The sequence below is a fragment of the Etheostoma cragini genome, chromosome 13 (assembly GCF_013103735.1).
Source record: "Etheostoma cragini isolate CJK2018 chromosome 13, CSU_Ecrag_1.0, whole genome shotgun sequence".
In the NCBI taxonomy this organism is placed as follows: Eukaryota; Metazoa; Chordata; class Actinopteri; order Perciformes; family Percidae; genus Etheostoma; species Etheostoma cragini.
This window is the reverse complement of record NC_048419.1, coordinates 16,738,862-16,751,772: the sequence shown is the minus strand read 5'-3', so window position 1 is coordinate 16,751,772 and position 12,911 is coordinate 16,738,862. Positions and strand designations below refer to the sequence as shown.

The 12,911-nt window shown below is 39.6% G+C and overlaps 1 protein-coding gene across 3 annotated transcripts; it reads right to left on the bottom strand.

The window, feature by feature from the left end:
- Window positions 1-623: 623 nt before the first annotated feature.
- LOC117955643 (four and a half LIM domains protein 1-like) lies at window positions 624-12,739 on the bottom strand. 3 transcript variants are annotated; one of them, XM_034890256.1, is made up of 7 exons: window positions 12,642-12,727; window positions 4,225-4,260; window positions 3,784-3,958; window positions 3,318-3,492; window positions 2,910-3,079; window positions 2,595-2,781; window positions 624-1,567 (listed from the first exon to the last, which is right to left on the bottom strand). In XM_034890256.1, the coding sequence occupies exons 3-7, from the start codon at window positions 3,937-3,939 to the stop codon at window positions 1,416-1,418; spliced, it is 840 nt and encodes a 279-aa protein (XP_034746147.1). In that variant the 5' UTR covers window positions 3,940-3,958; window positions 4,225-4,260; window positions 12,642-12,727; the 3' UTR covers window positions 624-1,415. The 3 variants fall into 3 exon arrangements, with proteins under 3 accessions (XP_034746147.1, XP_034746146.1, XP_034746148.1); XM_034890255.1 differs by lacking the exon at window positions 4,225-4,260 and having other exon boundaries at window positions 12,637-12,739; XM_034890257.1 differs by lacking the exon at window positions 4,225-4,260 and having other exon boundaries at window positions 12,642-12,732.
- Between the last annotated feature and the right edge of the window lie 172 nt (window positions 12,740-12,911).

The following is a 12,911-nucleotide window of genomic DNA, read 5'->3' as shown; positions in this document are numbered from 1 at the left end:
CGCAGGTGTGATATTCGGATGCACTGATCCTTTTGCAGGTGTTGTTACACGTGGTCTGCCACTGCGAGGACAATCAGCTGTGGTTCCTGTCTCCCTGTGCTGTCTTAGGCGTCTCACAGTAGGGACATTGCAATGTATTGCCACGGCCACATCTGCTGTCCTCATGCAGAATGTAGAATTGAATGTAATACTGCACATGCTGCGCGTCATTCTCCGACCAATCTCCCGCTCCATTGTGCCTTTACTCGTGAACAAGACCCCAAGGTATTTACCCATTATTGAATGGGTACTCCTTAACTTGGAGTAAGGACTCATTCCCTACCTGAAGAAGCCACTTCATCCAGATCTAGAGGTGCTGATCCTCATCCCAGCCGCTTCACCCTCGGCTGCAAACCGATCCAGTGATTGCTGAAGGTCACATGCGAGCAGCAATGAGATCCCCAGTATGGCAATATTGATAAATAATGTTTTGCTGTTTGTCAGCATGGACCCTTAAAAATGAATGTTAAATCAAATGAAACAAATATAATGAATAATATAAGGTTTATTTCATTTTAGCATCACATCAAGGAATACCATTTGCATATATTCAATTCCATATTAAAATTTCCTCTTTCCTTCAAGGGAAATTGGTTAAGAAAAGTGCATATACTGTAAGTTTACTTACTCAAAACATATAATAAGCCCCTTGGAAATGAGCAATTACAATATTTAAAAAAATTAAAAACGCTTTTGGTCTTAGGAAAATATCACCTTTCAAAAATGGAAAAAAGTAGACAGTAAAGCAATTATTAGAAGCACTTATTCTGTGCTAAAATATAATAAAAATACAATTAAAACAACTTTAAAAATCACATGGTACCCTCTAGCTCTATGCTAACACGTTAGCATGCACTGTGTTGAATGTCAGCATTGACTCACAACCATCAGCTCATTAGAAAATCCATATTGAGTAGAAAAATGTGCCCTTTTCATAATAAAAATGTTCATAGGACTTGTAGACTCATATAAAGTGTCATTTGATCTACTTAATATTTTAGTAATGTAATGTATTCATTTGTTGTTCATTTATTTTAGCTGTAGTTTGCTGATTGTGTTTTCATATGTTATATGATACAAGCCTCCTACAGGAAACCAGACTTGCATACTATTTATCTTTAGGACACAGCAGGTCACCATCATCCAGCACTGTATGTGTTACCATGCAGCATCAAAGCAAATGATCAACACTGGACACAAATGACATTTTAGTCCCAATGTTTTTATCACTTCATGGGTAATCTCCCAAAAAACTCACGCTTAGCAGTAAAAAGAATATTGAAATGGGGAATCTAACCCTTTAGGTAAAAATAAAGAAACAAAAAGACATAATGACTATAAACCACTGTTGATGATGACGACCAGGCTCTTCATCACTACTTGTTGCCACAGCCGGCACAGAGGATGTCCTTCCCCTTGGCTACGAAGCGCTTGTTGGACAGACTGAGGGAGCATCTCTTACAGTTGAAGCAGTATTCATGCCAGGAGCTGCCCTCATAGTTCACCACATTCACTCCTTTACCAAAACCTGAGAGGAGAGGAGAGGACAGTTAGAATTTATTCCAACCTCTGAAATGTATTTTATCCTAAATTAATGTTTGAGGGCTGGGTCCTTGCATTCAAGTGTACCTTCCCTTCTATATACAATACCATCATTGATTTGACCATATTTGTAAAGTCAGGAAGTATAATATGACAAAGTAAATGGAAGGCTATGAATATATTTGTCATTAACCAATATTTAAAATACAATATTTGCCACTTGCACATAAGTATAAACTGAGGTGTTGTCAAAGTTAACCCGGTTCATAGTACAGTTTCTTGTCCCGGGTTACTACTTAGTAAATCAATCAATTTTATTTGCCACATGAAATTGCACTTGCCACTTGAACATGTGACATCAACAAAGGTCTCTGGGAATTGTAGTCTAAAACTTTTGAAGGGCTACAAATTAAAAACTGAGAAATTCCTGACATTCTTTGACCGAAAGCTTGCCTCAGTAAATGGAGACTGAACATATTGCCGTGCAAGGATGCTTTTATTTGACTATTTTTGGACTAGTAAACAACAAGCATCAAATAATTTTTAATACAGTGTTTAAAAGAAAAATGCAGATTTTCAAGCCACTGTATCTAGCCGTCACTGTTTTTCATCTGTATTTCAGACTGATCTCATAAAATGGCATATGAATGACACGCCAGTTCGTGTGCCATTATTGGTGTGTTATCAAGACACATACTCGCTTTTTAGCGTGTTTATCAACGCCGTTTGGCCTCTATTGACTTACATTACCTTGCGATTGCGTTTGCATTTACGCCGTACCGATTAGTATGAAAAGGTGAAATTGTGTGGGGTTGTGTTCCGCATGTCACGTTTCCTAAACTCAACCGACCGTTTCTTCTCGCGATAACATGCCAAGTCGCGTGTACGTTTACGTTGGCTGTATACAGCGTAGACATATACACCGATAGCTCAAAATGCGTGTTTATGCAAAGTCATGATGTCACGTTGTGTGTTTTATGTTAACAATATCTTCAGTTAAAATTAAAAGCAACCTGTGATGGGGTTTTGGCAGCCGCTGCATTTCTTTGCCACGGAGCTCTTGTAGCAGTCGACACAGAAGACCTGGTCCTGGTGGTTGGTGAAACTGGACCCTGCTAGAGGTTTTGAGCACGAGCTGCACACAAAACAGTGGCTGTGCCACGGCTGGTCCTGGTAGTTCAATCCTCCAGAGGTTATAGCCTGAAGACACATAGACCAAAAGAACTAAATGTATGGATAGTGAATATTGTTGTTGCTGTTGTTGTTGTTGTTTCTGTTGCGCTTAGGCAGAATGATGGAGGTATTGTTTCCTATTTGAAAAGAATTACCTTTTTGCAGCAGACGCATTGTTTGGCAAACTTCTTGTCATAGCAGGGGCTACAGTAAACGTCACTTCCTTTGGAGAGGAAACTCAGCGATCCTATTGTCCGTTTACAGTTAAAACAGGTAAAACATTCGTCGTGCCAGGAGTTCCCTTTGTACTCCACACTCTCTGTACCTGTAAAAGATCAGAGAAGAGTTGATGCTACTGCAGAGAAACAGATGGAAGTAAAATCAGCAGTCTGTCACTGCAGTTTAATCTCAATAGGATAATGTAAATCAGTACAGGATTAATGAATATTGCACAGCAAAACCCATTTTTGTTGTTTACAGTTTACTAATGGGACTGTGTTCCAAAACTGCTCTAAGAAAGTGCTTTTCTGCTAAACTCAGCATTTGCAGGTCATCAGTCTTACCAGCGAGTATTGCTTTATAGCAGCCATGGCAGCGTGGAGCATCCTCTCTGGAGCAGCACTTCCCGCACATGATGCGGTCATCCTTGGTGCTGAAGGGCTCCTTAGCCAGAGGCTTGTAACACTTTGCACAACGGAAACACTCCTCATGCCAATACCGGCCCTTATGGCTGAGCTCCTGATGGAGGAAGGAAGTTTTAATGAGACTTTCAGTATGTGGCTGGACAAACTGGACAGACCTGGTGAGAAATACATGCATAGAAAACTCAACTCCAAACTGATATTATTTTTTTAAAGATTACTTTTGGGGCATTTTCAGCTTTTATTTTTGACAGGACAGCTAAAGACATGAAAGAAGAGAAGGGGGGTAGGACATTCAGCAAAGGGCCGCAGGTCGGAGTTGAACCCGGGCATGCTGCTTTAAGGAGAAACTTATCTTAACTATCCAGGTGCCCGATAACACACACACCTTTGATTCAACAGGGATTGGTCGATGGCACTCGGCGCAGGAGTTGGCGCAGAACTTGGTGTGGCAGCGGACGCACACCGGCCTGCCTTCGTTGCGGACAAACCTCTTCCCCCCAAGGTCCTCCCGGCAGTAGAAACAGTGCGAGCTCTCGGCCATCGTCACTCCAAGAGAGACTCTAGGACAAATGCACCAAGAAGAGAGGAAAGGTAAAATCCTGCTCATCATAAAGTCATGTAGAAATCAAGTTAAAATTAAGCTTATTTAATGGTGGCAACTTGCAGATATTTTCAGACTTGTTTGGTCTATTAAATTTCGATAAATTATCTTCAAAATTTTCGCAAGGTAGCATTTTTAAATGTTTGTTTTGCCCAACCAAATTCATTAGCTTTCACAACTTGATCACATCAAAGTATTTCATTATTGAAGAATGCCACTCAAAACCACCACATAGAGGCACTGTTGATCCACTTAGTCTGACTGGCGAAAAAGGTGTCAAATTAAACTGACCCTTCGATATTTGCTGATGGAATCCCTTTCCTTCCTCACTCTGAAATTAGTGAACCTGAAATATTTGTTTTGTGCAAAAGCAGAGCAACCAGGTGTACATACCTGTGTTTCTGTGTGTCCAGCTGTGTGGTTGCATATGTGCATAGCATTCACAGCAGAGTGTTTATGTACTCTGTGTGTGATATGGTCCTCCTTACTGATGCATCTTATCTCTGCCTGAACAAACTAAAACCTCATGCAACTAATAACCTTGTCAATGAAGCTTGATGACTGATTTGAGAGGAAGACAAATGACCCACAGCTCAAGATCCTGTAATCTGATTATATAAAAGAAAGAGTTTTTAATGTTTTCAGGTTCTGGTATTTTACAAACACATCCATGTCATTGTCATTTTTTTGCTCGCTGTGCTGTAAGTTGACTTGTTTAATGGGTGATAGTTTGTCTGCATTATTAGCACGGAACATGACATTTACTACGGAACAGGACTTCTCTACGTAGTAAGATGTTGAACAAAGTAAAGTGTCTGAATTTTTTCATTGCTGTCCACTTTCAAGTTAAATCAAGTTCAAAAACTGGATTTTGCCTGATTATTCAATTTGTGTCTTAAGCATCCTTATGCGACTGATTTCTCACACATCATAGTCCACAATATCCCTTTCCCTAAAATACAACACTCTTAAACTTTCTAAACATAGAACCAAAATCACCATGTTGATCACCAAAAGAGCTGAGATTACAGGGTTGGTATTTAAGATGGTCAAAAATACAGGATATGATGGCAAAATGATGGCTTCAAAATGCCCAGAAATGTAGAGTAAGAGATGGCTAACATCTGTTTTGCTCAGTTATTTCTCACATCAAGTTCATGTTGGCTGACCATGAGGAATTCTCCTTAACTGTGTGTGTGTGTGTGTGTGTGTGTGTGTGTGTGTGTGTGTGTGTGTGTGTGTGTGTGTGTGTGTGTGTGTGTGTGTGTGTGTGTGTGTGTGTGTGTGTGTGTGTGTGTGTGTGTGTGTGTGTGTGTGTGTGGCTGCACAGTGAACACATGAAGGAATGCCTAGTATGACTGATGAATGTGGTAAGATCTGGACTGTTGACGTTTTGAGACACACACACACACACACACACACACACACTTGTTACGGACCCCTCTCTAGGAAACCAACAAAAGCACAAACTATAGCGTTCACCTCGTGATCGGAGCAGCACAGATTCAAGTTCTGATTTTGACATAAGAGTGGTGTTACCACGAGTTAAGGCTGCATTCACAAACACTCAAATCCTTCCTTTGCTAGTGACTTTATCAGCAAAATTACAGGTGTGTTCATTACTTTTTTATAGGCGAGTACTGACATATACTGGTTTGTAAATGGTGATACCCATTGTGATGCTTTTGTAATGGAAACACAACAAGGAACAATTATGGTGAAAGCATGTCTATCAGTTATAGGTGGATAGAGGCAGTAGATCCTGTCCCATGATCTTTATATCAAGGACTTTGTACTACAAGTTGTTCTAGTTTTAAAATCCCAACAGTGGGCGTTTTATTTTTAAACTAGAAATCATTATGTAAAAGTTTTATGTTAAAACTAGTTTTTTTTTTTTTTTTTTAGGTTAAAGCCTGAGTAAAGATGTGGGAGGATGGTAGGCCACTGAAATTAGAGACATGACCTTCATATTTATCCCAGTAGTCTTTACTTCTCTTTTGGACTCTGAACAGCTTTTTAACAACATGCTGTCTGTCGTGCCAATATTCAATACAAGACCAAGCCAGTCCATGTGCATCTGTACTTTGGCCTGCACAATGAATCGTTATAAAATCCTGATCTCTGCCAGGTTGGCTCAATGTTAATTTTAAAATAACTTTGATTATTTATTTATTTTAATTTTTTAATGACTTTGATTCTCATTTAATTGAGAATGTCCTTATAAACGCTGCTACTTTCTTCTGTAAGTTTTAAACATAGACTGTAAAATAGGTTTTAAAGCGCTCCCAAGTGCTGCAATGCTCTCCCTTCTCTTTATTTTTCTCAAAGTGGAAAAGCATCTAAAAGAGCAATTACAGCATCATGTGACACTTAAACTGACCGACCCAATCAAATAATTTAAAAAATATGCGGGGAGGGGGGGGGGGAGCAAATTAATACCGATAGATGATAGCACAACATACAGTTAGTGAAAGATACATTAGGCTTAAGAGATTTAGTTTCCCAGAGTCAGGCTGCTGTTTGACAGATATATGTTGCTGAGGTTAAAGGTGCTACTGTTCATAAAGTTGATTAAATAACTTCTTTTGTGGTCTTTTCTCCTCAAAAGACAATAAAGCTGCAAACTGACACCGACATCATGTGGAGTGGTCATACATCTTCCTTTCAGTAAACCTGCTAGTTCATAACTTATTGATAGAAAAACCAGCTGCTGGTTTAATTGCTGACTGGGTGAGGCTACTCATCCATCTCCAGTGGAAGACAGCAGGTCCAGCAATCCAAAGCCCAGGTCTGGTATTTACCTGTTATCTTCTATTTCACTTTCTGACTCTTCCTAAACTAATAAGAGTTAATATATCATTTTATGCTCCTCACTTTTCTCAGTCCTCCCCAAAACTGCACTGGCAAACTTGGTAGAGATACTGTACGTGTAGTCCACAGCTACATGAAGTACTGTGTAGCTTTAAGCCTGTAGAGCAGGCAATAATAATGCTTGACTACCACTATCATGAAAATGTTATCTGATGGGAAGCAAACAATGGCTGGCAGGAAGTGAGCCGGTATGCACACAGGTGTGGAAGCAAATAAATCAGGTTTCACTGACATCAGACGGCTCTGAGGACAGTGTTACTGCATGTCTTTACTTTGTTTCCCTACAATAAATATTCTTGCTGTGTCATGGCACGGAAGCATGTATACATCATTTTCTTTTATCATAGCTTCCAATACAAAACCATCTGTTTGATCGCCTTGGAAACAGTTAAATGTGGAAAAAAAGAGTTGGAAGCTGGCGCTACAGCCAAGGACGACTCTGCGTGTGTATTAATCACATTGTAGCACCGTAAATCTGTTCTACATAGTGACATCATGGGGACTTGTCTCGCATTGGTGGACAAAAACCCGGGTCCCACAGGGTAAACCATTACATTCTCTAGTGAAGACTTTGTTCTTGGTTCATGTTGAAGGTTGAAATGAGGCATGTAGTGGTTATGGTTAAAGGAGAAGACTGGTGTTATTCTATATTTTTATATCTGTCAACAAATCAACTCAAACAGGTAGAACATGTGCATTGCTGGGGATTAGTCAAATATAAATGCATTACAGTTTATGTGGGATTGACTCAAAATAAACTAGTGTTTGTTTTTATGTGCGTAGTCGTGCAGTCTGCAGCCACTTGATTTATCTTTCGTGTTTGCTCTTTCAGCCCTTTCCCACAAGCCACCTGACTGTAACAATTAGAGCTGTGGTTAGAACTTAAGAGAGGTGACATCATGCCATGTGGATGAGAGGAAAATCCTGCACACATTTTAAAACACATGGGGAGAGAGAGAGAGAGAGAGAGAGAGAGAGAGAGAGAGAGAGAGAGAGCAAAATGGTGTGTATTTTGTTGGAGTGTCTGCTTGTACCCACCATCTGTACATAACCGTGTGTGTCTTGGCATGAGCTTATCGCTAAAGAATGTAGCGGAAAACTGAGAAACAGGAAGTGTCTATTAGAACAGTGTGGTTGGCACAATCCAGCTACACACACACACTTACCGGTACTAAATACTGTAATGTACTGGCCATTACCCGTGTTCACGTTAACATCTCATTAATGCCTAAAGATAAGTCTGAATATATGTTTAATTTCAGTGTATGCTGCAGGTGTGACCTCTACTTAATGCAGACTTGGCCTTTGGAAACTCTCTTACTCCTTAATCATTTACTTGGTGTGGCAGCCACTAGAAGAGGTCTATTAATGGAACTTCCTGGTGGTTTAAAAAAAAAAGATCAGGGTTGGAACTGTTAATGTACAAAATATTCACCTAAAATACATCTTCATCCTGAGCTACAATCCAAATCTGAGCTGTTTTAATTCTTAAAAATGTCTCTTTAACTTGTCTTCTCTTCATCTACATTCCTTCTATTGTATTTGTAATGTAGATTTTAAATTAGGAATACATAAGCAGTAGGCTATTGGTTCTTACTTTACTTCACACAAGTGTAAAACTCAGTGATGATAAAGGGTTACTCATAGTTAAGCCTAAATGTCCATTTGTGACGGTTGGGAAAGAAATGACCTTTAAATTGTGTAGTGCAGCCTAAGTCTAAAATTTAGTGGTTGTACTAATGGTCTTTAAATGATTGTGTTTAGATATCCTGTTGCTTTAAGGGCTAACTTAAAGGGATAATACACCCAAAACATTAGCAGTGTACTTGTATCACATTATTCGGCTACTGTTTTAGTCTCTCAAAGAGCAAGCTAACAAAGAAAAAAACTCGGGCCCCAATCAACAATTATTTTCTCAATTTCTTACTTTGTTTGATAAATTGTCAAAATAGTAAAACAATGCCTATGCAAGCATATTATTCCTTGTAAAACAGACACAGAACAACAAATGTTCATTTTTGGCCACTTGGTTATTATTCAATGTTCTTTTAGCTCTGCGTTGGTCTCCACCAACTTCTGAGGAAGGAGAGACTGGAGAGAGTGATGACAACGAAGCCAAACAGTAAAGTTAGTAACTCTAAACCCCAAATGATCAACTGAAAGTCATTAAAAAGATCTAAGGGAACTAATTATTAGCTGTCATTTGATCCATTATTTATGTAAAATTATTGATTAGAGCAGCTTTACAGATCACTGTAATCAGAGCCCAACTGCAGCAACATTGAGCATTCCCACCCGATTCCAGTCATAACATCTCAAAAATAAATCAGTGTTTGAAACAGAACAGCGAGTTCAGCTAAACATTTGCACTCCACATCAGCCTACAAAGTAAGATAATTGTTTTCTTTGGCTCTGGTGAGGAACATTCCAGACAGTGGGATAAAGCCCGTACGACAAATGGTAGTCGTGTAGAACAACGTCGAAGGAACGCAGCATGTTCCACAACAACAGGAGATACATGATGGTTTTACCAGAAGCTGCTGGTTAGCTGTACTTTACCTACCTCGCTTTGTCTGTTCTGTTTTTTCTCTTTTTATCCGAGTTACACACTACTTCTGTTCTTTCTTGTCAGTTCTTGATGTAGTAACTGAGATGTCTTTCTGAACAAAGCAGCTGTGTGTGTGTGGGTGTGGGTGTGGCAGCAAAAGGTCAGTCACCCTTATGGGTCTTGGTTTACTTACATGCATGTGCAAAATTAATATAGGGTTAAAATATGTGTGTGTGAACACTCCCCATTGGCACCAAAACAGTCCTGTTGTAACACTACTGAAGGTCCATTGCTGATGGTAACATTTAATGTTAAAATTGTCTAATGGGACATTTGAGCCTTCAGTGATATCTTGCGAGCATGTTTGCATCCAAAAATCTCCCCTTGTAAATCTCCAACCAACAAAATCCTTGCAAATCTCAGTTTCTAACCATTCTCCCAGATTCTGACCTAAATGTCAGTGACAACACCAAACTGTTTTTTGAATGCCAAACACGACTATTTCTGTATGAAATAATTATATATATTCCCTTCAGGGGACTAAACACTAGATCATTTACCATCAATTTAACTGTTAACCCACAAGGCTGAATGAGCTCACAGATGGATTCCAAATTAAAGGAAAAACCAACATACTCTGGCGTCTTAGTAAGATGTTGGGCCATCACGAGTCTCCAGAACTACTTCTATATTCCTGATTTTACAATCTCTTTAACTCTACTGAAGCAATGAAACACTATTGTTACAAAAGTATTCATATTCATTTGGTGTTTTGACTATGGTGTTGGGGAGTAATGTCTAACAGGGTGCTCCAAAAATGGACACTTAGGGTGGCAACGGGACTCCAGGAAGTCACTGCTCCAAGCCAAGACATAGTCCGCCCTAGACTTTTGCTTTGTACAGATTTAACAAATGAGATATAACATGTTTATCGGTTATCTTAAGAGGTGCCATTAAGTAGATTTTTTTGTTGCCTGTAGACGTACCCAGGCTAGCTGTTTCCTTCTTCCAGTCTTTATGCTAAGATAACAAACTTATTCTTTTTAAATCCAAACATATCTGTAAAATTTAACAATTTAATCGTTTGGGCAGGTGCTGCCCCCTTTTGTCGTTAACATTCGTGAGGACTTTGATGGCCCAACAATATAGCTATCTAGCCTTTGCACGTTCCTTTCACAAGATACAGAACAAGACAAAGGCTTTTTGTCTGTCAATTTTGCAACCACTGATTATTACCAGCACACCCAAACACATCGCAAAAAAGTTTTAATGGCGGCAGGGCTAAGATAACACACTGCCAAGTTTCACCTTCATGGTGTCAGAGCACTAAAACTGCAGAACTCCATTAATTAGATATGAAGTTTACCATTAGGGATCATTGAAAGTAAAAACATTGCATCTGACTGGCATTTATGTTCTATCCTTTCAAAGTCACAGGAGGCAAAACACAACAGGGCGTTACCATGCCGCCATGAAGTCAGACAAATTGCTTTAAGTTTTACTAGCCAGTGATGTATTTTATGGGACTGAGCTCAAGGCAATGTCTTTAACATGCATGCAGTGTGTGTGTGTGTGTGTGTGTGTGTGTGTGTGTGTGTGTGTGTGTGTGTGAAACATTTCTGTAATTTGAGATTTGCTCTTTAAGTCAGTCTGGCATAGAGCCCATTCAAGCCCATTTCCAATTTTTCTATATTGACGTACCAATCACAACGGTGAAATTAACTGCAAACAGACTGTAAATATTAATGGACAGCGCATCCGGTTCGGCGAAGTGTGGCAAATGCGGAAGTGTCTTAAACCTGCATTCTATCTGAATTCCAGCGGAGGGCGACACATGCGGTTGCAAAAGGAGGTTGGTTTCTGTAGGAGTTTTTGAGAACGTGACCTACAAGTGTTTACCCACTCAGTAAACAATTTTAAATTAGTTTATGGGCTAAATTGCTAATTTTAAGGCTTCTGCAACACAGAATGATGTTCATTTTTTTGAAATTATGATCTCGTTGATTTTATAATCATCATCGATAAAGCAGGGGATTGTTTTAAGGTGTGGCTGTAATGTGATTGCCAGTGAAAGTGTGTAACAAAACGCAGAGCTAAAATCGTCACATCCACAACCAGGATGCCTGCGCCAGGAATGGCAAACAGCAGATTTCCACAAACCAATGGGTGACATCACACATGTGCTGTCCATTAATATACAGTGTATGGCTGCAAATGAACCTTGCCCAGACCCACTCTGTTACAACTGAAAAGAGTCAGGTGTCAACCAGGCTAATTCCATATGTTAAAATCAGCCTACATTTAGTCGGATATGTCCAAATTTTACTCCAGACATAACATCTGTGACAGGATGTTTCCTTCTGTAACCTTACTGGACAAGGTCAGTCTTGTTGTTTCGGTTAATCCACAGAAAAAATACCTTTTTCAATCAATAATGAATAATCTTCATCTAAGGATGCAGTCAAAGAATCTACTGTGTGCGTGCGTAAGTGTCCTGAATTTACTTCACAACTGCTTATTATAATATTAGTAGAGGCAACACTGAAGCCATATGCATCACTTACACGGCTATAAACACACAGGACAATGAAAATAGAAGTACAGGAATTTTAATTGACCTCTGTGATGCATTTTTGGCTTCAGCGTTGAAGACTTTCTAACTGGAAACAGATTTCAGGAGCAGCCCAGGCTTCCACAAGTCAGCATGTAACTTTAGCTCTCACACACACACACACACACACACACACACACACACACACACACACACACACACACACACACACACACACACACACACACACACACACACACTCTCTCTCTCTTACAGAGACAGACAGACAGACAGCCAACGCCCCAGACAGACTTAAAGACTTGTTTCCTCTCATATTAAAAAGCTGCATTGTAAGTGAAATCTTTATGAACTCATAACATGTGTTAGAGGGAGTTTCAGGGTACATGTGTTAGTGGAACATAGCATACTGTCAAGTTGATCGGCCATTAAAATCGATAACTTTACAATGGTCACATATTAACTGGACTAATAAAAGATAAAAGTGCGGCTCATGTTTAGCAACAATTTCATCAAGCGTCTTATAACTCCATGCTCAAGTGCAAACTACCAAACAGCAGTGCAGTAACTGATTTATCCAAAAACAAGTTTCAGAAGACGGACGTTTGGTTAGACCGTGAACAGTAAATAAACAGCGGTGCTGAGCCACCTTACCGGGTTCAGGGTGATGACTGCGGTGCTCTCTGAACTGGTTGGAAGCAGCGGAACTCCGCTTCACGAGACCCTCACACGTTTTAAGTACGGCTATTTGCGGCTGCGTCAAGTTAAACACGAACAACCAAGTTCTGATGATGTTTTACCTTCAAAATAAGAGTAACTGCGACGTTCGAAAAGAAGCGGAGTGAATGTACAGTGGGTACGGAAAGTATTCAGACCCCTTTAAATTTTACACTCTTTGTTTCATTGCAGCCATTTTCCAAAAAT

Bases quoted from the DNA above. Each gene is read 5' to 3' on its own strand.
- LOC117955643 (XM_034890255.1), bottom strand. From the start codon at position 3,939: ATGGCCGAGAGCTCGCACTGTTTCTACTGCCGGGAGGACCTTGGGGGG. The intron at 3,080-3,317 runs GTAAGACTGATG...GATCTTTTACAG, and splicing joins CTATAAAGCAATACTCGCTG to GTACAGAGAGTGTGGAGTAC. The intron at 2,782-2,909 runs GTAATTCTTTTC...ATGTGTCTTCAG, and splicing joins AATGCGTCTGCTGCAAAAAG to GCTATAACCTCTGGAGGATT.